The 25,777-nt window shown below is 39.8% G+C and overlaps 3 protein-coding genes across 3 annotated transcripts; all 3 read left to right on the forward strand.

The window, feature by feature from the left end:
• The first annotated feature begins 3,429 nt into the window (after positions 1 to 3,429).
• On the forward strand, positions 3,430 to 11,514 carry LOC135679535 (auxin response factor 3-like). The gene is made up of 11 exons (XM_065193404.1): positions 3,430 to 4,006; positions 4,110 to 4,166; positions 4,436 to 4,618; positions 4,783 to 4,867; positions 5,405 to 5,495; positions 5,578 to 5,742; positions 8,629 to 8,748; positions 8,832 to 8,907; positions 9,981 to 10,143; positions 10,239 to 10,385; positions 10,494 to 11,514. The coding sequence occupies exons 1-11, from the start codon at positions 3,683 to 3,685 to the stop codon at positions 11,198 to 11,200; spliced, it is 2,118 nt and encodes a 705-aa protein (XP_065049476.1). The 5' UTR covers positions 3,430 to 3,682; the 3' UTR covers positions 11,201 to 11,514.
• A 2,835-nt stretch (positions 11,515 to 14,349) lies between these two features.
• Positions 14,350 to 17,654, forward strand: LOC103992812 (uncharacterized). Its single transcript, XM_009412665.3, has 2 exons — positions 14,350 to 15,152; positions 17,346 to 17,654. Exon 1 carries the CDS (start codon positions 14,432 to 14,434, stop codon positions 15,098 to 15,100), a length of 669 nt encoding a protein of 222 aa, XP_009410940.2. The 5' UTR covers positions 14,350 to 14,431; the 3' UTR covers positions 15,101 to 15,152; positions 17,346 to 17,654.
• A 798-nt stretch (positions 17,655 to 18,452) lies between these two features.
• Positions 18,453 to 24,759, forward strand: LOC135679537 (persulfide dioxygenase ETHE1 homolog, mitochondrial-like). Its single transcript, XM_065193405.1, has 9 exons — positions 18,453 to 18,960; positions 21,114 to 21,242; positions 21,450 to 21,557; positions 22,811 to 22,945; positions 23,699 to 23,740; positions 23,828 to 23,887; positions 23,959 to 24,012; positions 24,255 to 24,279; positions 24,384 to 24,759. The coding sequence occupies exons 1-9, from the start codon at positions 18,712 to 18,714 to the stop codon at positions 24,470 to 24,472; spliced, it is 891 nt and encodes a 296-aa protein (XP_065049477.1). The 5' UTR covers positions 18,453 to 18,711; the 3' UTR covers positions 24,473 to 24,759.
• The last annotated feature ends 1,018 nt before the right edge of the window (positions 24,760 to 25,777 follow it).

A 25,777-nucleotide genomic window follows, 5' to 3' on the forward strand; every position in this document is an offset into this window, starting at 1 on the left:
GGCAGCTTTGTGGCCGATAACACATGCAGGAAGAACTCCAATGAGGTCCAAATTGCAGAGACATTAAATGGCCAATCCTTGAACGGTAGAAAAAAAATGTTTCATCCTTGCATGATTGCATCCAAAATGGCGGCTATGAAAGGCCTCACTCTGCGCCTAAAATACAGTCTCTTAAACAGTAGACAATGCCCTTTTTGTGTGTTTGCATAATTAGTCAATCAATCAGCTGCTGGATTTACTTTTCTTGTGCGCATACATTGGGATGCATCAGACATGTATTCGTTTACTGTCTTCGAAGCAAAATGGTAGTGGTTTCCTTACACTACTGACGAGTCCTCGTGAAAGGAAGTATTACACGAATCAGATCCTATATCACTATGAACTGGAAGAGTGGTGATCTTTAAACTTGATGCCTCTGTGATTGGAGAAACAGCTCAATCCATGGAACATTAAACGATATTGATATATATATTTCGTGTGGATTTGGTGGCAATAAACTTACTTCCAGGAGGACCTCGTTCCTTCGTTGTCTTGTGACGTTTCTGCTGCAACTTGATCTCGCGAAGTTCGCATGTGTTCGTGCCACTAACATGCTTGTGGCGACAGGAGAGGAAGAAGAAGAGCATGTAAGATTGCTGTGATTTGACGTGTGGAGAATGGATATCTTCTGACTCCCATCTCAGATGTTTTCCTGCGTAGAGTTCATGACTAGATTCTCATGTTTGCCGTTCCACATAGGAGCATATTGAAGTAGAAAACAGCTCCACCTCATTCCCACAGCCGCCATGAGATATCGTCTGCCCTCACTTCTCAATTCTCTTCAGCTTTGATGTTAAATTAACACCATCAGGTGATAGGTTTCGTCATGCCTCACTGAGGACAACCCATACTTCCACTTTAGGTATTCAGAAGGCTATCTCGATAGTTTGGTGGACGTCAACAATTCATACAAATAAATATGATAGAAGAAAATAGAGAACCATAAACTAAAAACTATTATTAAACATCATCACTATCGATTTCTAACATAAATGGTATTAACTTAAATTCCTCGGATCTAAAAGGAAAGCGTCGAGGTTAGAAAAACCAATGATTTTTGATTGGACTATAGACATTGATAAAGACAACATGTCATTATCAACATCTTAAAACATCATTGCTTGCTTGATAGTCGTCATCTGACTATTAATCGGCCATATTCCACAGCACATCTCCATGATCATCACAATGAATCTGTCAGGAAGAGTAAAAGGATTTTAAGATAAGGTATAAATTCTTCTCATCTACCGTTCTCAATCTGTTCTACATTATATGCTGCCTATTATCTCGGTTACTAACATAAGAATCAAAGGAAAGTCTCATCACACAGCCGTTTTGGCACGTAAGAGTTTGAAAATGTTGTCCAATTCCTATGATGTTAGATGTTTAGATCCTAATACAGCTATGTCGTTAGATGTTTAGATCCTCTTAATCACTTGCAATGATCGATGTATCAGAATACAGCTAAAAGAGCCTCTTAATCACATCCTATGTTGTTAGATGTTTAGATCAAGTATCTTTTTCTTTCTATCATTTCTACTCAGCCCATACCCCAGATTGTGGTGAACATGCTTAGATGATCGAAGCATGTCCACTTCCAGTCTCATCCCAGTCCTCGACATTCCAAAGCAGTAGAAGAGGTTGAGGTGGATGGTCGATTTGATATACGGTCCTTGTTCTTTCATTATGGTCATTGATCAAGTTTACCTTGATGATATAAATCACGTTTGGATAAATACTTATCACCATGACATATGCTTGCAGAGGAAGTGAACCATTACTTCGAGGTTTGCGCCCACAGATACAGGAGGTGACGGCGGATGTGAGCTTGTCGGCACCATCATCGATCGAACCAGCGGCGGGCTTCTTAGCATGGCCATGGCGGTGGCGATGATGGTGATGGTGCTCCTCCCGGTCGTGGCTTCTGAGATCACGGCCATGAGTGAAGCAAGACTGATGAGTGACGTCCAGAAGCATGGGATGCAGCAAAGTGGAGGGGGCGAACCAAGTGCTGCCGTTCACTTCTCGGTGCATCAACGGAGGGGTAACGTGAAAAGAGTAGTCCCCGGCGGACCAGACCCTCAACACCAGCGCTAGCCTCCTCCTCTTCCTCCATCGCCCCATGCGACGTCGTCGAGTGTGCCGGGAAAAGATAAAAGAGTGGCAGCCAGCGAGTGGGACTGTGTGTGAGAGCTCACCCTCTAAGATGAAGAGGAACGAGGCCTCTTCTGCATCACCCTCAATTCCCTCATGTTTGTTATCCCAACCCTCAAATCAATTTCGAATAAGAAAATATAAATCATAAAATTGATTCCATCAGTGGGATGGATGGACTGTTTGGATGTGTCTTTTACCAAATGTAGTAGGCAGGATCAGAAGGAAGAATCTTCATCACAAGAAAGTTATTATTATTATTATTATAGCAAATGACTCACTTTAAAGATCAATGGAAAGTTGCAGGAAACAATGAATTCTGTCTCAGCTGTAGCTTCTTGGTGTGTATAATAGCACCATGCATGAGGTTAGCTCAAAGTGTAGCAGTTCTGAGCCTACCATCCCCAATGCTATGCCTTCCACCATGACTCCTTGTCTCACAGATATCAAATTAAAAGGGTGATACTGTACTCTACATGGAAGCTAGTAAAAGATACGAAATATTATACTCGTGTTATATCTTATTACAAGGATTAATATGATACTCCTTGTTGTTTCTATCCTATTACCCTACTCTTGTTACGAGGCTCCATCGCGAAATATCATCGCCTACGATCCATCACAAGGCCCTCTCCACGTATCACAAGGCCCTCTCCACGTAGGGTGATAGTCTCGTCTCAATAAAATCTTCATCTTTATAACTAAATACTCATTTTATTATCGTTTATTATGCACTATAGATATTGACAATGAAAAACTATCGATATTTATGATGCTTACATTGATAAGAATCTCGACAACGATGGGAGACAGTGTTAGTGACCGATAGGGAAAGGTTGATGGTGAAGCTATCATCGTCTTCATCGAAGTAGATTGATAAGAGACGATAAAAATCAATAATAGAGACATTAAGGTGGACGAGAGCCAAGGCTTTACGACGAAGCTTTAGTGGTCCATCTTAAAAGATGGATGCTGATAAAAGGTATTTCGGATATTAAAAAAAATAAATGATATCAAATGAAAAAGGCTGAAAACTATAATACCTTAAAAAAATCAGAAAAATCGCCATATATATATATATGTATACATATACATATGTATACATATACATATGTATACATATACATACATATATATATATATATATATATATATATATATATAATAAAAGATGTGACACATGCACGGCCAGTTCATACTCAATCGTCATACCGCGGCCGAAAGGGTCCCTTACAACATGCGTGTGTCTGTCGCACGGTAAAAGACACTGCTCCTGTCGCTGCTCTGCTCGACGCCCGCCCCTCTCGCAACAGTGTTTACCCCCCTCCCGTCACGAGCCTCGCCGCCATTGCCATCGCCATCATGCCCCGATTCACCATCCCTGTGCTCCCATTCCCTCCCTAAGCCTTGTCTCAACCCGGATCCTGCAGCTATTCACCCTTTCCCCTTTCGGTTGTTGAGCTGCTTATTCTCTTTGGTCTCGGAGAGAATGGGCATCGATTTGAACACGATAGAGGAGGAGGCGGAGGAGGAGGAGGACGAGGAGTCGGAGCAGCAGCCCGCCCACCACGTCGCTTCCGCTGTGGCGGCCGAGGAGGAAGCTTGTCGGGCCGCGTCGGTGTGCCTCGAATTGTGGCACGCGTGTGCCGGGCCCCGGATTTGGCTGCCGAAGAAGGGGAGCTTGGTCGTGTACTTGCCGCAGGGGCATCTTGAGCACCTGAGGGACGGCGGCGGCGGCAGGGGGAGAGGGGGGATCGGCGGCTACGATGTGCCGCCTCATGTCTTGTGCCGTGTGGTTGACGTCAAGCTCCATGTTCGTTCATCGTCCCGTTCTGCTCTGTCCCATCTTTTGCTAGGGTTTCAAAGGTGGGGGTTTTCGCCTTATCTTTTGTTCTTTTGGGATCTGTTGGACACAGGCTGATGCGGCTACGGACGACGTCTATGCTCAGCTCTCTCTTGTCGCTGAAAACGAGGTTAGGCTCCTGCTTGTTCCCGATTTTTCGTTTTGTGTTGTATTGAGCTCTTTAGTGTTAGTGTTCATTAAAGGCTGGGGTTCCATTTATCTCTTCTAAATATAGGATCTTGATCACGTGTAGCTGTTCTTGAATCAAGAAGTAGGACCCTGGATTACACGAGTATTTAAGCAAAATTTATATATATTCAAGTTCTCAAACCTGTCATGACTGTCATCAATTCTGGGTTCTGTTTTTTGTGTCATATGGTGACACATTTTTTGGTACAGGAATATGAAGCAAGATTGAAGAAGGGTGAGGTTGAACAAAATGCGGAAGAAGAAAATGATGAATCTATAAGCAAGTCGCTGATTCCCCATATGTTCTGCAAGACCCTCACTGCCTCTGACACGAGCACACATGGAGGGTTCTCTGTGCCACGCCGAGCTGCTGAGGACTGTTTCCCTCCCCTGGTGACTAGACATTCTTGAACTTATGCTATTCCAGATTGGAGCTTTTGATGACATTTAACTAGAGTCTCTACTTTGTAATAGATTCTCTGCAACATGTCCAATTTGCGATGCAAATAATTTTTTTTTCGACATATTATTTGTGATGCTGCTTCTCTTTGAATCAGGATTATAAACAGCAGAGGCCTTCGCAGGAGCTTATCACAAAAGATTTGCATGGCACTGAATGGAGGTTTCGACATATCTACAGAGGTATTGGCCAAAGCCAGAATTTGTTTGACGAATCTCACTGTATTTTGGGCTATAAAACTTGTAATGTCATTTGTTCCTTTCTTATAGTTTCATTTGTGCTGAAATTCTTATCATGTATTTATAGACATCTTAGCTTTGTTTTTTATCTTAGGTGGATGGAAAATTGATCATTTTCTTGGGGTTGTTTAGTTAATTAGTTCTGTTATTAATCCAGGTTATTTAGTTCCAAAAGTTGTTTGCACTATTCCACCATATACTACTTGCTGAAGGAGCTCATTTGAAGATCTCATTTGGAGATATTCCTTTGGGTCAATTCATATGATAAATAATATCACTTACACATTAAGCATTTTCTCTCCTGGAGATTCTAATAAACCATTGGGTTGATACTTTAGTCATTTATCAGCTTATCTTTTGGAACCGTAGTTGGAATGACATTATTGACGAATCATATAGCTAGTTAAATTACCATAGGCTTTAAAAAGACACTAGTTGACAGTGGCTGCTGATGGATGTTTACTTCTTTTTTATTTTTAGGTCAACCGCGTAGGCATCTTCTTACAACTGGATGGAGTGCATTTGTAAATAGGAAGAAGCTCATCTCAGGGGATGCGGTGCTCTTTCTTCGGTAGGCATTATCAATGTTGCACAGTCACAAACATAGATATCAAGATCCTTTGCATAAATGAGATTCTTTATTGATATTTTAGGGGAAATGATGGGATGCTCAGATTGGGTGTCAGGAGAGCAGCTCAATTTAAAACCGGCTGTCCAGTTTCGGAACATCAAAGTGGAAATATGAACTTAGCCGCGTTTGCTGTTGTTGCAAATGCTGTGTCCGACAAAAATGTCTTTGACATCTATTATAACCCAAGGTATGCTTGTTTGTGGAGTTGTGTTTTCTGTATGATAGCAGGTGATGTAACTTTTGTCTTCTGTAAATATAATAGCAGATTCTGCAAAATAAAACCTATTTAATCTTATTCGACACTGGTTTATGTGTTCAAAGTGAAAAACTTTCTAAGAAATTTCCCATAAATTTTTAAGTGTCTCCTACTCTACTCTCCCTCACTCTATATACACAGAATTCAAAATTATGGTTTAAACTCTTGTATTTCTATAATTGCTGGTAATGCTGGAATATCAATTACTTGATGTTTAAACAAGTTGATATTGCTTGTGCTTATGATATAAGATTTGTTATGTTGAACTACTAGTAAGCACACTACATGAGGTGGTGATCACTATCCCCTTGATTGCTTGTATACTTGTACTAATACATTTAGTAACTTTGTATTATTAGATAAATGATATCAATTATCATGGAATCCAACTGAAGGCCATCACTATGGAAAACTGAAATGTTTATGTGTTTGTTGAACTTTTATTCTGAAACATTCACAGCTCTGAATACAGAATTGCTTCATTTTTGTTGAGCATATGTTCTTTTTCTTCTGCTGATCCCATCACAAGGTTTTCATCCTAGAATTGCATTATGAAGTAGTTAAGGTCTGAGTATATTTTGTTAGCCTAAGTCCAAATTGTGCTTTTATAGATTATTTTCTTCTTGGAAAAAATTATCCTGTCTTTCCTCGAGGTCTGAGTATATTTTGTTTATGTGCCAACAACTGGCAATATATTATGGAAATGCCAATCCTTGGATCTTTACTCTGCGTGCTCAATGAATATAAATTGTGTAATTGCAACCGAGTGCAGCATCACATGGTCTCTCACATCTGCTCCCACAAGTCTTGTACACATATCCATTTGTCCTCTAGTCAAACAATTACCAGACTCTTCTTTTATACTATTCCAATATCAAAGTATATAAAGATATAAAAAGACACAAGTGAATCTTTTTATAATTGTAAAATTTCCGATGAACTTTGAATATGTCCCTTCTATCAACAATACAAGACACATCGATTAACTGTCCTTGTATCTCTATTCATTTTTTTTGTCAAACCAGACCCTTGGATTCATGTTTTTGTCATATTATTGTGACCGTTTTTATCTCCTATATCATTGATTGAGAATATATGTTATGATCCAAAGATCACAGCATGATGTGTAGAAATAGTCTTAATTAATATTGCCCAAAAAGCTTAACTCAAGTAATTAGTAGTAGTTTAATATTATAACTTGAATATCCTGCTGGCTTGATTACCTATAAGGACTTTAAAAAATATGGTGTAATTTTCTCAAGCCGAAGTTGTTGTAGTAAAATCTTGGTCAGATACTGGTTTTAACATTTTGTTGGATAGGTGCAATACTGGTGTGCGATGCAATATAATAATATTGTCTAGTATTGTTCGCCAAGATAATAAAATAACGAATATTGACATGTATCAAGTTATATGGTGCAATATTGGTCCTTGGTTGGATTGACAAGTGAAACTTTGGTATTTACAATTGACCTATGAAAATACTTGTCTATTAACTTGATAAGTTTAATTTTACTGATTCACAATAGACTCGTCTAATTAATGGAAGACTCATCTAACTTCATAAACCAACTCAATGCTCCTCCCACTTCTAAGCCATAGCTCCATGATGTGCTTGTAGACCTAGTACTTGATCCTTTTTTATACTAGCTTTGCTTTATAAACCTAAATGTTCAAGCCCAAGTTAATGTTAGTCTACACATCTAGCCTTATAAAACAACTCAATTTCTTCTAATTCCATTATGTGACCAAATTGGGTGTCACATTTGTAGCCTATAGTAATCGTTATTTAATACTTTACATGTCTAAGCTTATTGTTAGGTCATTTTGATTGCCAATCCGAAGCCCCAAAACAGGAGAATGGTGTTGACAACTGATGACTTGCATAGTATTATGCTAGGTATTGTGTGAATGTGGAACTCTACCAGTTGTAGGGTCATGATCTGAACTTCCTTTACTTATTAAAGAGTTTCTAGATCATCTCTTAAAATGACGGGAAGCTCGTGTACAATTGTAAACTTAATCAACTAAGTTAGAACCCGTTAATGTACTCCTTTCGTCTGTTTGAAATGAACAATACCTTCAACACACAAGCTTCTTCATTGTCTTCCTCGCATAACATCCATAGTTAATGTGATTTTTTTTCTAGAGGAATGATAAAATAAGGTATGATTTTAATAGATGCCATTATTGTTCAAATTTTACTCAGTTCATTTATTATTAAGTTTATTCTAGATAATTTTAGTTGAAGACAGTATTGAACATAGAAGTTCATCTTCTAGAGAAAATACTCCTTTGTAGATAGGCACTTGTTCTGTTGATTGTTGATACAAGGCAGAAATGCTGAACTAGTTTTCTTTGTAAATCTAATAAATTTAGTTAGTGAATTAGTTGTTTCATGGTTAATTGTCCAAGTATGCCATGCCTCAATCCTGTATCTTGTGGTAGCTTTGCAGTTTTTTTTTTTTTTAATGATTTCTCTAAATGTATGAGGGCGGACCTTGGTATAACGGTAAGGTTGCTTCTTCACAACCTGGGAGACCAGGTTCAAGTCATTGAAATAGTATTTTGAAATATTCAAAGGTAAGGCAGTGTACATTGACCCTCCTCAGACCCCGCATTGGCGGGAGCCTCGTGCATTGGTATGTTCTTTTTTTTAATGATTTATCTAATGTATTAGTGATATCATGATCTGGCTCGTAGTCTCTAATTATCAGATCACTAGTCTTTATACACTCTTTGATGTTATAAAGCACTGGTGTTGAATGTATCATGTTGCTGTTGTTAAAATGGTTCCTAACCAAGTTCATAACTCAGGGTAAGCTCGTCAGAGTTCATAATTCCATATCGGAAATTTGTGAAAAGTTTATCTAATTCCATTTCTATGGGAATGAGGTTTAAACTGCTATATGAAGGTGACGATGCCACAGACAGAAGGTTTGGTACATCAACTCTTACATTTACATCTGGAATCTAAATTTAGATGTCCTGAAGTTTAGTTTTTTCATTTTCTTTTATAGGTCCACAGGACTGATAACTGGGATCAGTGACATGGACCCTGTAAGATGGCCTGGTTCAAAGTGGAGATGTCTTTTGGTATACTTATATTCTCAAACCCAATTTTGTTCTTATGTTAAAAGCCGAAACTATTTCATATAAAATAATCTGGATAGATTCTTTGGGGAAGCAGTCTTCTGTTTAAAGGTCATATAATTCAGCACCATCTTGGATTACCCTATCCTTTCATTTTGAGGCCTTACTGTAGTGGTATTTTTAGTCTGTTTGAGTTATTTGTGTTTTTTCAGCTTAAAAATTACAATAGTGATATGCAACAGAATGGAGTATAATCTGCTTCTCTGATTCATCTATATATATAATGCTCATGTCAGAGAGTCAAGAGGCTTCACGTGAGTAGCTTTGTCATGATCAGATTCAATCTAGGTCATCTATCCAAAACAAGCTTGCATTTTTTGTTCTTCGTGAAACCTTAAAAAGTACAGTATTTGTCCATCTATATATGTAATGCTCATGTCAGAGAGTTAAGAGGCTTCATGTGAGTAGTTTTGTCGTCATCAGATTCAATCTTGGTCATCTGTCCAAAACAAGATTGCATTTTTTCTTTCCTTGAGAAACCTTAAAAGATTACAGTACTTGTCTATTAACTGTTTGACTCCTTACTAGTCATACTTCTTTCAAAAGATTGACCTTCGTTCATGTTATTTCTTACAATATGACATCTAATGTGCAAAGCATGTGCTAAGATATATTATGTTATATGGCTGCCGTCATTTTGGCTTGAGGTGCTATACTGTTAAAATATAATATTGAAGTCAAATTTCTTTTCTCTACAGTTAAATTTATCATTGTTAAACTAGCTTAAATATTTACATTGTTTCCAAGTTTAATATGACAGCATTTGGAAAGAAGTCCATATGTTTCATTTGCATGATATGTTGCCATTTAAGTTGCATGAACCTCACTAACATGATGGTGTTCTTCTGTAAGAGGCAAAGGAGTTTGTTGGTTAACTGGGCCTATACAGCAATTCTCTGCTTGAGTAACCGTACATTCTGCATCGATTTGGGATAGCATTTATGAGACATCAACTTTGTTGTTTATTCATTAGTATTTATGTTGCTGATATCATATATATTTGCTCATTCTTGCAGGTAAACTGGGATGATGTTGTAAATGCTAATCAACAAACTAGGTTATCACCATGGGAAATCAAACCAACCTGTTCAGTTTTAAGCTCTGGAAGCTTGTCGACAACAGGTTGCAAGAGGGCCAAAGTTACTCTTCCCTCGGTCAATATGGATTTCCCTATTCCAAGTAGGTTTTTGATATGTTGCGGAAACTTGCATTTACCAAAGGACAACCATACATTTCTTGCATTATTTCTAATGCTTGTGTCCAATTGTTTGCAGATGGAAATCAGTGTCTGGACTTGAGGGAATCTGCAAGTTTCCATAAGGTCTTGCAAGGTCAAGAATTTTCGAGGTTTAGAATTCCAAGTAGTGTTGGTGTACTAGCCTCTCATGTTTCTGAGGTTGAAAAATGTCAGCACTCAGAGGGTAAGGGATATTCCACTGATGCAAACAGCAGGCTTATTCATAAATCTGTTCCTGGAGGAATAGTCAAAATGCCATATGAAAAATCTGACTTCTTGTTCAATTCCACAGGCTTTAGCAAATCTCTCGGACTCCACAAGGTCTTTCAAGGTCAAGAAGTTTTCTCAAACCATCCACCAATCCTTGGAGTTCATTCTGATGCTGATGCAAGGAATGGTGTGTATGGCCTTTTTGATGGTCTTCATACATTTCATGCTGTAAGCAGATTGTCTACAGCATCTTTGGGATATGGCACTATTGTTCAACCATCATCTCCATCAATTCAAGCATCATCCCCATCCTCGGTGTTGATGTTTCAAGAAGCAAGTTCCAAGACATCAATGGTCCAGCCTGTGCCATGCAGGAATGGTCAAGATGGTGGTGACGGTGGCAGCTGTTTTGCCAACTTAACTGGCATAGAAGCCTTGCATAGAAAAGAAGCAACCTTGCCAATCTGGCCTCCGATTATGGGTTTTCATTTTGCCAATCAGCAACACAAAATGATTGAAGTCCATGCTCCCATCTTGGATAATAAGTTGGACACAGAAAATGACCAGAATGTCAGCCGAAATGGTTGCAGACTTTTTGGCTTTTCCTTGACTGAGAAGATTCCTGTAGCAAATTCAGTTGGCAAACCTCTTCCTGTCTCTTCAACCTCAACTCGGGTCAAGCTTGATGCTGCCTTCTCGACTTCAGTGGCTCAAACACCTGCTAAGCCTGTCGGTTGCAGTTGCAATGGAATTAGTGCAGCTTACACCATGTGTGCTGCTCCATTTTAGGACTTCGTTGGTGTTTCACATGCATCTAATTATTGTAAGAAGGTATATCTGGAAGCTTGATGGTAATTAGGACCTGACTTAAATTTGCCATGATAGTTAAATTTGGATTTCTAGTTGGTCAACCTAGAAAAGAATGGCATGTTCTCTATACCTCTAGAAATGTTGCTCCAAGGTCATGACAGACAACCATGATGCTGAGGAAAGCATAAGTTCTGAGTGATGCCAAATTTAGTGAACATAACATGGTTCCCTCTTGCATTTGTGCTAGCTGGTATGAATTGAATTCTAGTGACCTGGACTCTGTTGCCATTCAATTTCTTTGACTTTTTAATGGTGTGTGTGATGTTCTGCTACTTGAAATGCCATATTTTTCAGTGTCATAAAACCATTCCTACTAATGCAAAATCTGCCTTGCGTATGTTTTAATATTTCTGATATCTCATATTTAGGGTTTTTGTTTCTCCCTTAAAATGCATATGAGGCTGGTATTCTGACAATGGTCGAGTCAAATCGATGAGTGGTACTATGAATCTGGACTCGATGAAGAATACTAATACAGACTTCATCCTCAAACCAGTAAGTTTTGTGGCAGGAATCGTTGTACGGCATTGGAAGGAATGGGAAGTCCTCTGAGGAATGCGGGCTCTCACAGGGCCCAACAACAGACACAGGTCGAACCCCCACAGATTCTTCGGCCTCCTCTCGAGCTCGATGCGGTTCACCGACTCGCCGGTGGTGGAACTCCCCGTGGGCGGCGCCAACCTCACCTTGGACCACGACAACGGCTCCATGCACGTCGGCATCTTCGTCTGGCCCTGCTCCCTCATCCTCGTCAAGTTCGTCGAACGGTGGCTCTCCCCGCCCCCGCCCCCGCCCCCGCTGCCGACGCCGCCGCCGTACCTAACCCCTATGCCCACCTCCTCCGCTTCCCTGGCAAGCGCGCCGTCGACCTCGGCCTCGACGTTGTGCTGACCGACATCGCCCCCGTGACGGCCGCCCTCCGCCCCAATTTGCATGGATATCAAAGGGCTTGTCATACTATGGCAATTTGAGCATAGGTTTTTCAAACACAACAATAAAATCTCCTGTCGGCAGCTGTCTCACCAAAATCAAAATTTATTGCCTACAACTCCTCGTCGAAGTTTTTAAGCCACCCAAGAAAACTCTAGACTCCACCAAATAGTACAAGGCCCGCCTCGGTGATGCCGCAACTCGGTCAGTCCGATGCCCAAGGTATGCATCTCGACCGGTTCAATACCCGAGTTACACACCTCGATCAACCAGTGGCCAAGTCACACATCTCGGCTAGTCCGATGCTTGAGTTATGCATCTCGACTAGTCTAATGCCCAAGTTATGCATCTCGGCTAGCCTAGTGCCCGAGTCGTGCATCTCGACCAACTAGTGCCTGAGTCACGCATCTTGGCTAGTCAGATACCCGAGTTATGCATCTCGGCTAGTCTAGTGCTCGAGTTATGCATCTTGGCCAATTCAGTGCCTGAGTTATGCATCTCGACCAAGCTAGTGCCCGAGTTATGAATCTCGACCAATCTAGTGCCCGAGTTATGCATCTTGGCCAATCCAGTGCCCAAGTTATGCATCTTGGCCAATCTAGTACTCGGGTTATGTATCTCGGTCAGTCTAGTACTCAAGTTACGCATCTTGGCCAATTAGCGCCCGAGTCATGCACCTCAGCCAATCCAGTGCCCGAGTCATGTATCTCGGCTAGTCCATTTCCCAAGTCATGCATCTCGACCATCCTAGTGCTCAAGTTACACATCATGGCTAGTCAATGCCCGAGTTATGCATCTCGACCAATCTAATGCCCGAGTTACGCATCATGACTAGTCTAGTGCTTGAGTTATGCATCTAAGTTAGTTTAGTACTCGAGTTATGCATCTCGGCCAACCAACTCCCAAGTCTTGCACCTTGGCCAATATAGTGCTCGAGTCATGTATATCAGCCAGTCCAATGCTCGAGGTATACATCTCGACTAGTCCAATGCCTGAGTCATGCATCTCGACCAGTTCAGTGCCCGAGTTATGTACCTCAGCCAGTTAACGCCTAAGTTATGCATCTCAATTAACTTGTGTTCGAACTAGGAATCTCAGACGGACGAGAGGCTCACAGTAACGAGTAAAGGAAATTGAGGCGGACCACTTAGCTCAAAGGGGGACCATGATGGGAGAACTCATGCTCCCAAGAAAACTGTGGACCCAGCCAAAGAAAGCACCAAGTGATGCCTCGAGCCCCTCTACAAGGAACCCGATGCATGCCTCTTGCGGGGTGGGGGGGAAGAGAATGATAAAGGCATATTTTCACATCACCCCCACGACTGCATTCAGCTACCATTTCAACAGCTGATGTGGCACCTCGAGGCTGACGTGACACCCACATGCACATCGACGTGGCACCTTGGAACTGTACGAGATAACAGACTGCACTTACGTCATCAGCGAAGACTCGTACGATACAAGCGACTACGCCTGCGTCGCCCGAGCCCATCGCTTCAGTGAAGGCGTGAAGCGACATGGCATGGTGCAAAGCCATGCAGGTCGATTAGCATCTACGTGAAATACACGAGCCCATCGCTTGGAGCGTCGATGACCATTAACGAACCAAGTACGATCAATCCTAGAACGCAGGTATAAAAATCGGCCTATCGGCTAGCCCAAGGGTTCGGATCTTAGAAACTTAAATCTATCCCATCACTACTATACTAACATAAACTTCGGAAGGGTCGAGTCGGGATTCCCTCTCCCAGACTTTGGCTTGTGTGCAGGAGCCCAACAAGAAAGGAAAAGCAAACCCCAACTCTACTTTGAATCGTCTCGACATCCCAACCTGACATCACATCGACTCTCTCCCGCCAAGAAACCATGTCGATGACTTTATGCACTAAGATCGGATCGAACTGTAACAAGCGTTCTAACATGCCAAAATTATCAAAATGAGGATTTATAATTTATAAAATTCCTAGAATTTCATGATTAAATAATCAAAACATATTTCTAAAATATAATATCATAATTCTAAATTTAAAATGAGATGGATCATGAAAATTCTAAAATAAATAACCTAATTTTAATTTAATTTATTGGGGTTTCTACGGTGGGACCGGGAACGACCCGCCACGTTAGCCCTCCTACCCGACCTGCTGAGCGCAAACCCACCCAAATCCACGAGTCTCGTCGTCGATCCCCCGCAGACTCTTCGCCCTCCTCTCCAGCTCGATGCGTTTCACCGACTCGCCGGTGGTGGAACTCCCCGTGGGCGGCGCCGTCCTCACCTTCGAGCAGGACAACGGCTCCATGCACGTCGGGACCTCCGTCTGGCCCTGTTCCCTCGTCCTCGTCAAGTTCGTCGAGCGGTGGCTCCCCCGCCCCGCCGCCGTCGTCCCCAACCCCTACGCTGACCTCCTCCGCTTCCCCGGCAAGCGGGCCGTTGAGCTCGGCTCTGGATGCGGCCCCGCAGGCCTCGGTCTCTTCCTCCTCGGCCTCGACGTCATCCTGACCGATATCGCCCCCGTGATGCCCGCCCTACGCCGCAACCTCAAGCGCAACCGCCCTGCCTTGCCCCGGACCCCCAAGCACGCCCAGCTCTACTGGAACAACCCCGGTCAGATCAGGGCCCTCCGACCGCCCTTTGATCTCGTGGTCGCCGCTGACGTGGTGTACATGGAGGACTCCGCCGCGCAGCTCGTGACAGCCATGGAGGCTCTCGTCGGGGACGACGGCGCCGTGCTGCTGGGTTACCAGCTAAGGTCGCCTGATGCCCACCAAGTGTTCTGGGATTTGTGTCGCCAGGCATTCCCGGCCATCGAGAAGGTCCCGCATGAGGATCTTCACCCAGATTACGCCTACGAGGAGACGGATGTCTATATACTAAGAAAGAGGAAGTAAATTGGCAACCATAAAACAGTGGTGATTTGATCTGTTCCGGGTTTTGCGACAGGTCCGTTCTTTTTCTTCTTGGTGATATCTCTTATTCGAACGCAATCATGATATTTCATCGATCAATTTTTGTGTATTTTAAATTGAAATCTTAGTTGTATCACCTTCTTGCATCTTTAGTAAGATTGACGAGGTGCAATGAATTACTCAAAACTAGCCAAGTCAAACATGGTTTCTCTTTTGTGCAATAAAGGAAGCAGAAGTTACCGTAGCAGCTTACAAGAATCAGTCTAAATATCAGTTCCAGTGCGGAAGTATGCTACTAGGAATAAGTGAGAAACACTAGTACACTAGGAATGGTGAAGTTCGCCATAAAACAACTATGCTTCTTAGGTTCCAATCATATGTTGGTGGACATAACAGTCTCATCTGTTTCTTCTTTTCTTTTATGTTGTACCTTATGATGAGTCAGTTATATTAAATTGTTCTAATATTATAGACCTTTGGTTTGTGTTCATCATTTGAATATGTTCTCAACCAAATACAAACTGCCTTCCATTAATTGAATAGGCTTTTCATATGATCATGTATATTAATTGTTTGGGTAAACTATTATACTATCAGGATTAACACTGTATTGGAACTTTCAATTTCTGCATTTTCACTACTCAGCAATCAGCTTGTCTCAAACTGCATATTCTTCCTAGTGTCTTAGTAATATGATCTTGATTTATACTGGAGGATACGGATAGAGCCACTATTTAGGTTTGGCCTACAGCTTCGACTAAACATTAAGAACACTATAAGAGTATGTATATCTAGTGCGTCAGCTATGGAATCTTAGATTCATGTAATAACATTGACCCTCCCTAAACTTTGCCGGAAACTCTGTAAACAAGTCCAGAGAGTATGTATATCTAGTGCATGAGCTATGGAATTTTTGATTCATGTAATAACATTGACCCTCCCCAAGCCTATGTTGCCGCGAACCCTGTAAACTAGTCCAGATGTATTATATATATAACTATCTATTTTATCCTGCCAATTCCTGATTGTGGGACATTTCCTCTTAACTTTCATTGTTCGTGTGAATCTGTACCTTGTTCATTGGTTCCTCAATGTGGGTAAAACATGTTGTTCTTGAAGAATGAGATGTTTAGCTGAATTTTGTTGAAGCATTTAGAGATGCTTCTCTTTATGTGAGACTAAAGCTAGCTAGGATTGTTCAGGCACCATCATTGAAGCATCTCATAGAAAGTTTAGCAGTTTAGCTCTGTTTTCAAAGTTGTCTAAATGGTTATAGCATCGACCAAGAAAATATTATGATTCATAGTTGTTTGACCATGGTGATTGCATTTCCATTTTGTGCTATCGAAGCCTGTATGCAAATGTACAACCAATTCCAAAGAATCCTTTGATGTTTTAGTACAACAAATCATCTAATTTACTTAGATAATCTATTAATGAAAGTTAGGAATAAAAGAAGGATTTGGTGAAATGATGACAAGTCCAATCTAAACATAATTTCTCTAAAATTTGAATCTAAACTGAGCTAGTAAGCTCATATGTTAAATGCTTGTGTATCTGTGCATTGCTAGTTCTTGAGTTATTTTCTTGACTTGTTTGTTACATATCTTCTGTAATTTAGTCCATTGTTATGTTTCTTCTTCTGTTTAGTTCATATTTTCTTTGTGCTTTTAGTTCTCATTTGTAAAGTATGAGGGATGAGTATTATCCTAGTGATTCTCTTCTGGTTAGGACTTTGGTCCAATCCCTTGGTCTCTTAATGTTTCATTTTTAGTTGATCTGCCACTGAAACCTAGGGGTCTTTGTTTGTTTCTCAAAACTAACAACTTCTGTAGATTTGATAAGATGGGACTCTCAAGCTTCTGTACTTGAAAAGTCAACATTTCTTTATCATTCATAAAGGTTTAACATGGTCCTACATGACATTATCAGCCATTCCTTATGGAAGATCTTGAAATACCATATGAAGATACCATATGATATGTGGATTAACATCCTTACTGAAGCTTTACTATGTATTTATTTTTTGTCATTTTCTCAAGACAAGTGATGTTGTTCTGGTTGTGTTCATCATAACATGACAGATCAAAATGTTACTCTTTTGGTTGCCAGCTTGTTTGTAATTTTGTGTAGAGTCTAGGCAGCATGATAAAGCTAATATTCATTTTTGTTGCCTTTTTGCATTTGTTGCATACAAATAGGTGATAACCATTTTCTTGTTCCGCAGACCATGGAGTTGTTTCATACTTATGTCGGTGTTTTTATGAAGATATTTATGAATATGGATAATTATGATGTTCACCCGTGTTTGATGGTGAAACCAGAAGTCAGTCTGCTTGTCTTTGCACTCAAAAGAAGTTGTTTATGATATCCTTGACGATAGTAGATGGAAGCATTTGTATCTGCACTATGTATCCACCACTTTACAAGAGAAATTCCCTGGCGGTGAGCTAGTCATTTAATCTCGTTGATTTATGCAACTTGTAGACAGTGTTTCTATAATTAACATTTCCTTGACTTGTTTGGCTGTTTTCTATTCGTTTTTTTCGTATGACTTGTTTGGCTGTTATATACTATGGTAAGTAACTTTACTAGTTCATATTAGCTTGAATGCTGATAGATAACACTGGTGGTATCAACACTCATGCTGTATGTTTGCCAGTCTCTTTCTTTCCCTGAAGGATCAGCTCAGCCACCGCCATGAGCATATTACAACAGTGGAAATGTTGGAGACAGAAGCAAAAGGCAAATCGAGAAGGATAAGGTCTGTCCATTGAAACTTTTCCTTCAATTTTTGCTGTTGTGTATGTGTGTATGATTTGCATATAAGAAAGGGACAGACAAATGGGTTCCTTGTGGCCATATCATGGCAGTGGCGGATCTCCATACACACAATACGAGCATAAGATAGGATAATTATGTTTGTTTAGGTCTTGATATGACAGATTGCCCATCACTCACTATGTTATATCTTATGCTGTGTTGTCAGTGGTTCATTTACGTCACCCACTATCCTGCAGAGTTTCTCGCCTTCAAGATCACTGTGTTTTGGTCTGTGTTTTTCTAGATCAGTTCCCTTCATCGTGAAAGAGACGTGACTGTGAGCCACGTTGTTGCGACTATTTGCACTAAGTCTCCTTAATCTTAAGATGTATTAATAAATAATATTAAGATAATATTCATCCCATGCTTTTTCGAGGAAGAGAATAAAACCCAACAGCGTGCCAAAAAATACAACAAGAATAACGAAGCACGTGCGTGGCACGTGATCAGAGTCCGTAGGGTCATATCTCACGCGGCCTTCTTCATTGTGACTAAAACAATAGAATGAAAACCGCGGCGTGGTTCCGATGCAGTGCCTATCCATTCCCAGCCCGCAGTCTTCACTCCAAAGCCGTCGGCCGGTGCAACGCTGTCACCGTTCACAGGTCCTCCAAACAAATTTGTCCTCATCGTCGCTTCCATCATCACGCTTCCCCCACATGACACAACGCCATTACATCGCTTCTTCTTCTCTTCTTCAATTTCGCGATCGACGCGACTGCCGCTTCCTTGGTTTCTTCTCCTCCTTGGTGTTATAAGATCAAAAGACAATGCTTCTGCTTCGATCCCACCGCTTCATCCTCCCTCGGTGCCTCGCCTACTCCGCCTTCGTCTCCTCATATAAAAGTGCCCTTGAGAGCCCCCTTCCTTCCCTTCCTAGACGGCGCTCCATGGCCAAGTACGGCACCTCGGCGTCGCCCTCGCCCTCGAGGTTCCTCCTCCGTCAGCTATTCGAGAAGGAGTCCAGCACCTACACTTACCTCCTCGCCGATCTCGCCCACCCCGACAAGCCTGCCGTGGTGAGTGCCGCTCTGTGATCCTTCTCCTTTTCTGTTTTTAGGTTCTCTGATCCGCACTCGGATTGTTGCTTCGATCCTTGATGCATCTATCATCCGAAAATTGATTGAAAATTTGGGTGTTAGCTTTTCCGGATATCTATCGTCTCCTAATCTCCTATTCTCTTTCAATTTCCTCTTTTTTTTAGTTTATTAGATAAAAGGTTTTTGTCTTCCTTCGATCGAGATGAAGTTACATTTCAATCTCCTAATTTATTTCAACTGTGTTCTAATATATTCGATACCATAATACCAAAATATAATTAGTTCATGTGTTGCTGTTCAGTCTCATCAATGTTTATGTACTTTGGATTGCATTTTAGTTGCTTGATAATTCACATTAACGATAATGCGATATTATGTGGTACTGACCTTTTGCTGCATAGAGTTAAAAGGTCAAATCTGGGACATCTGCAGCCCTTCAGATAAAAAGTTCTTTCTTAGAACCTTGCTGCATGTTACCAAAGTTTGGCATTTACGTCTGAGACATCTATTTTCCTGCTCTCTGGATTACTTATATTTGTAGCTCGATTGAATGCACAACAAACATGCAGACCAATCTATTGTTAATTTTTGCCAAAAAAGAATCCATAGTGAAACAGTAAATGCAGGCACTAACTTGAGCATAATATACACTTCATTGTGGATCACTTTGGGTGGCAAATAAAACGCATTTGGATGCTTCGGCAAAGATCTTCATGATCATGTAAAAAATATATGTATTTCTGGATATTGAATGTTTTAGATGAGTTCAATACAGATAGTTGATCTGCACCGAATCACGGACCAATTGCCTGCTGCTTTGGTTAGACACTAACTTGGATATTGCAAATGGAAATAGGCACCAGTGCTGTATAATACAGTTTTCACAAGAGAGCTCTACTATGAATCACTTCATTCGGGTAGTCATTCAGACTAGTATGTTTGCAAGGAGCTTATCTTAATATCTGCATATTGATCATTTGTATCTAATTGTCATGCCAATTGATGAACATAATGATTCAAGCTTAAAATTACTAGATAATGTGTCTACTTAATTCAGATAGGACTAAATGATGAGTGGAAAAGTGTGATAATTATTCGGATGTGTGATATATATATATATATATATATATATATATATATATATGTATGTATGTGTGTGTGTGTGTATGTGTGTATATATATATAAGTATATATATGTATATGTATCTGTATATGTATGTATGTATATGTATCTGTATATGTATGTATGTGTATATATATATATGTATATATCTGTGTATATATATGTATATGTATCTGTATATTGATGTATGTATATGTGTATATGTGTGTGTGTGTGTACACTGAAAATAAACTGATTCTAAGCATATACCAAACTATCATTAGCAATTGGAAAGCTATTAGAACATCTTTGCATATGGAGAAACCTTGGTATCATCTGTTCACCATTTCTTGTGTGATTTGGGTTAGATGACAGTCTTTCCTCTCTCTGTCCTTTTTTTTCTTATCCTTTCCTATTATAAATCTAGATATTTGTGGTCTAAATTCCTGTAAATTACATATTTACAAATCTAGATGTTCGGTTGAGTAGATGATGCATCTAATGTGACGCACAACTTATAAAGATTGTTATGCAAGAATATTTGCAAAACATTTAGTTGTATTGATGAAGTTGTAAATTGGATTATTTGTTGGTTGTTTCACTTAAAAACAATGAACTTGTACCGATTGCTAGTATGAAGAAAGATTATCTAGTTAATTATGTTTCAAGGAAGTATCTTGTGCATAAGTCGTGTCACATAACCTGACTTCTGCCATTTTGCTCTTATGTTTCGGCAGGTCAATTTAGGAACTCTGCAACTTATGCTTGGTTCTGAGGTTAACTAAATTAAAAAGCTTACTAAATAAGAAGCTAAATTCTATCTCCCTGTATCTACATATAACTTATGTTCACAACTTTTGTTGAATATTGTCATTTGTGGTCTATCTGTGTGCTTTCTTTTATTGTGTGTTTGACTTGGCCTAGTTTTCTGTACTTTAGTTGGACCTCTCTATTGTTCACTAGTTAAAACATTTGCTTCATATTCACATTGTTTTCCTTCTCTGCTAAATGGTTTCATGTCTTTTTGTAGCTGGTTGATCCAGTAGACAGAACAGTTGACCGAGATATATCTCTTGTAAAAGAACTGGGGCTAAAACTCATCTATGCTATGAATACTCATGTCCATGCTGATCATGTCACAGGGACAGGTTTGATAAAGGTAAATCACAATTCATGTATCAATCTACTTCAACATTCAACTTGTTATTTCACGAATATTGTACAGTAAAGAAAAGTTAGATTGGCTACGTATTGTACATATTTGTACAGATGTATACCTACTGATATGCACGATGCATGCTCATACACATATTTTATACAGGATGATAATTTTGATCTATGTATTAATTGGCAATATTCCTTGCAGAAAAAGATGCCAGAGGTAAAGTCTGTCATATCAAAAGTTAGCAATGCAAAAGCAGATCATGTGGTTGAACATGGTGATAAAATATATTTTGGTGATCTTTTTCTAGAGGTAGGGCCATGTTGCCTCTGATACAGATTAGTAAGTTGAGTCAATTCTCCTCTTGTCAATTTGTTTGGTTCCTTTTGAATATGACTTCGCAAACATATCAATAGATGATATATGTGTAATAAATTATATATGTTAACCTGTTCTTGGGTTGATTATGCTGAATTATTTTGTTCAATGATGGAGTAACTGAGGGACTTTAGATGATGTTTGCATGCTAATCTTGATTCAATCAACAGATTCCTGACAGTGTATGGCTATGATGATTATGATCCAATAAAATCTTCACATTTTTCACAAATGCACAATTTTAATGATTTGTAAGAGCATTGCAATTCCTCATATAAGGATTAAGCTGACATGCACTGTGACAAGATAGTGTGGAAATCACAAAGCAGGACCTTGATGTGTGGCAAGAAGCCAGTGATGTATTTTGATGCTATTTATAGAGACAATTTAGAAAAATGAATGAGCAGCATGTCCAAGTAGTATTTAGTGTACCACACATGTAGCTTTTGGTGATTAATGCACCAAGTCTTTCTTGTGGGATAAGCATTTAAATCGTATGATCTTTCTTGGTTTTCCTGCTTATATATGCCTTTGAGTATGTAGTACCACAAGGGTAATTTGGATTAGCTTTAGTAATGTACTAAAGCATATACATAAGTGTGCAATAATCCATCATTTTGAAGGGTTTACATGTAAATATTAACTCTACAGAGATATATATGCTGCCAATTTTGAATATTTAATTGTATGCATGCTAATTGTGCCATAAAAGATAGGTTTCTTGAAGAAATAAAGCCATTTACATGTCATTATTTATCTGGGCATAATTGTTACCAACAAGTTTTCACTTAAACTCATCATTTATCAGCTAATATAAATTGTATAAAATGTGTAACAAATTCATATATGGGAACACATATAATCGGATACAAATATGGAAAAGTGTGGGTTGTCATTTGGACAACCTGTCATGTAGATACTGAATGACTGGATGCACCTTCAGCCTTGGAAGATAAGGTTATAGCCTCTTTCCGGACCTGAATACACAAACATGTGTAAAAAAGTTGTCGTAGTGTTTTGCTTATTACTAATCTAAATTGATCATGCTAGCAGAAGAAATGTCTTTTTTAATGATAACCCCAGTAAGAGATCCTTCTAGACATATATGAATTAGTACAATTGGACTGCTTCTACATTTAAGATCATTTTGGTGCAAAGTATGTTTTCTAAAATGGTAAATTTTGCAGGTGCGTGCCACTCCTGGTCATACTCAGGGTTGTGTTACCTATGTAACAGGAAATGGACCTGATCAGCCTTATCCGAGGATGGCTTTCACTGGTGATGCTTTGCTGATTCATGGCTGTGGAAGGACAGATTTTCAGGTGCATAGGCTCATTCTTCTTCCTTTTCTTCTGACACCAAACATCTACTGTCTATGAATAACTTACTTTTATCTCGGATATTAGATAAAAGCACTTTGAATATGATAATCACACAATGCACTATCCTGAGTAACTAGATGACTGATTAGATTTTCATTGTGTTCAAATCTTTAAATTGTAGTCGAGAGTCTTGAGAAGTTTGATCTGGTGCACAATCAATTTTGATGCCCATTTATTGTATTCTAATTGTTAGTGAAACTTGGTTGTTTTCCTGTGCAAAAGTTTAGATGAAATGAATGATAACATCAATTATCGTCCTTCAGTTTTTCTGGGTGGAGGCTTGGTTTCTCTCGAAGAGTTTACTAGCCCATTTCTCAAGTTCCACTCAATTGTTGAAGGCCATCTATTTGTATCACCTTAGTTAAGTTAGCTATTGATGCCTTGATGGTTAGGTTAGAATTACATGGTTGTTATCTAGTTACATCTCATTGGTAACTATTACTATGATACAGTTCAATTAGAAACACTAAAAATATAACTTGTCATGCTAGTGCTTGCTTTGATGTAGAGCACGTGAGATGGATTGCATGAGAGTGCAATCTGTTATCTCACTGGTTAATTTAATTTGGCCATCCAATTTTGTGCATCACACAATATTTTCATTTACCTCGTATCATGTTTATTGGAAGCAGTGCATTCCACTTCTTATCCTATTTCATGGATGAAGCTTAAATTCCATGATCCATCTTACAGGCGGGAAATTCGCGACAGCTCTACCAATCAGTCCATTCACAGGCAAGGAACAAATGTTTATGTGGCACATTTCAATGCATGTTTCACATGTATTATCAGTTCACTGATGACTTTCTCTGCACATCTTAGATATTCACATTGCCAAAGGAAACTCTCATTTATCCTGCTCATGACTACAAAGGCTTCACTGTAAGCAGTATCTTTGACTTACAGCCTCTGATGTATTCCTAGCTATTCACACAGCTTCTTTTGTGATGCAGGTAAGTACAGTTGGAGAGGAGATGCTCTACAATCCTCGGCTAACAAAGGATGAGGTAAATTCTTAATCAAGCAACCCCCTCCCCTTCTAATCTATTTTGGAAAACCACTCAAAATCTTAATGACGGTCTATATTTGTGATACCACTTACCTTCTGTTAAGATGAAATTATTTGCATGAATTCATCTGAAGAGTGAAAATTGTGCTATGATTAAACTTATTATTCTACTTCATTAATAGTCTGCTTCTAAGCAAACGTATCCTCTGTAATAACTATTCTCTGGGTTTTGTTTTGTAGGAAGCATTTAAAAGCATCATGGAAAGTGAGTGGTTTGATCATCTTTTTCACAAGTTCTTACGACCTCTTGCAGCAAACTTTCGGCTTCTAAATGAGCTCAGTGTTGCTTTTCTTTTACTTCTTGCTCAGATCTGAAGTTGGATTACCCTAAAATGATGGATGTCGCTGTGCCAGCCAACATGGTCTGTGGGCTCCAGGATCTACCTACAAAGGCCTAAGCATCATCCAGACGGGACTGGTGGATTAGTCTCCTCAAATCCTATGGGAGTGGATGGGAGCAAACATCCCCTATTTCTTTATCAATAAAAAGCTGCTTAAGAGTAATTCTATGCCTAAATGAATGGTAAATGTAACCTTAAAAGTTACACAGTGTTGGCCTTCATCTATCATGGAGCGGCCATGTAGAATTCAAGAAGGCTATGTTGTAACCTGCGGATATCATGATTCGGTCTTTCCTTCTTGTCCCATGTTTCCCACTTGAGTAAATAGCTTTGTTTCTTCGTTATTAGGCGTGTCTAATTTACTTGTCGTGAGACAATGTATCCTTTCTATTTTGCTTTTTTCCTTTATTACTAGAAGGGCAAGATTTTGAAAAGCTTCTTCTTTTGGATATTTTTCGAGAGATATCTTTGTTTTCATTTTCGGAGATGGTACTTCTATTTCCGATAATATCTTTAATGTCCTTTGTTGTCTCTCGTTGTTTCTGCCCTTATCATCGTGCGTTTGTCAATTCTGCTCGTCATTTTGTGCTTGTTACCTCCTCTCTCGTTCTTGTTCTCCTTTGTTGTTATTGTTGTGCTCTCAAGTATATCCATCGTGGTTGTCGCTAAGGCCTTCATCTGTTACTATATCCTCACCTTTGGTTGTTGACCTGTTGTGATGCCCTCACCTTTGCCTAGCTTGATGCCTCAATTATCGATGTCCCTATGGGGAGGTTGATGCTGTCATCGTACTAGTGATGGAAGGTGGTGTTAATGTTGATGATGGGCATAGGCATTAAGGAGTGTGAGGACTAGGTTTCATGGCAGGATCTTTGTGATGCTTTAATAACGACGAACAAAGAGGAGGACAGTAGCGATGGATGAGAGCACGGTGAAACCGATGGACGAGAGCATTTTGTCATTGTTAGAAGCATGATCTGCAATACCAAATTGTATCGCTCGGTACGAGCGGTATGTACCGATCCGATAAGTTGTCGGTACATGAATCGTCTGTTATTGGTCCGAGTGCATTGTAGCATAACTATGCTGCAGTATTCGACACACCTGAGTATACCGTTCGGTATACTTGGGTGTACCGCTCGGTATACCATATCGTATCGATACCGAGCCCAGGTCGAAACACCGGTACGGTACGATATTGCGAACCTCGGTCAAAAGGGCTTTAGTGGTAGCAATAACAAATAAGGGGTATTATAGATAGATATTACATAAAATTAATGACATCATCTGAAAAAAAAGAAAAAGAAAACAGGGTATCTTTAGAAAAAAATAAAAGCCTAAAAAGAGAACTTTTTGAGGAAA

Source organism: Musa acuminata, chromosome BXJ1-7, assembly GCF_036884655.1.
Source record: "Musa acuminata AAA Group cultivar baxijiao chromosome BXJ1-7, Cavendish_Baxijiao_AAA, whole genome shotgun sequence".
NCBI classification, from domain to species: domain Eukaryota; kingdom Viridiplantae; phylum Streptophyta; class Magnoliopsida; order Zingiberales; family Musaceae; genus Musa; species Musa acuminata.

Coding starts and splice junctions, on each gene's coding strand:
- LOC135679537 (XM_065193405.1), top strand. CDS start 18,712: ATGCTTCTGCTTCGATCCCACCGCTTCATCCTCCCTCGGTGCCTCGCC. Junction 18,961..21,113: donor ACCCCGACAAGCCTGCCGTG/GTGAGTGCCGCT, acceptor GTCTTTTTGTAG/CTGGTTGATCCAGTAGACAG. Junction 21,558..22,810: donor TTGGTGATCTTTTTCTAGAG/GTAGGGCCATGT, acceptor TAAATTTTGCAG/GTGCGTGCCACTCCTGGTCA.
- LOC103992812 (XM_009412665.3), top strand. CDS start 14,432: ATGCGTTTCACCGACTCGCCGGTGGTGGAACTCCCCGTGGGCGGCGCC.
- LOC135679535 (XM_065193404.1), top strand. CDS start 3,683: ATGGGCATCGATTTGAACACGATAGAGGAGGAGGCGGAGGAGGAGGAG. Junction 4,007..4,109: donor TGGTTGACGTCAAGCTCCAT/GTTCGTTCATCG, acceptor TGTTGGACACAG/GCTGATGCGGCTACGGACGA. Junction 4,868..5,404: donor GTTTCGACATATCTACAGAG/GTATTGGCCAAA, acceptor TTTTATTTTTAG/GTCAACCGCGTAGGCATCTT.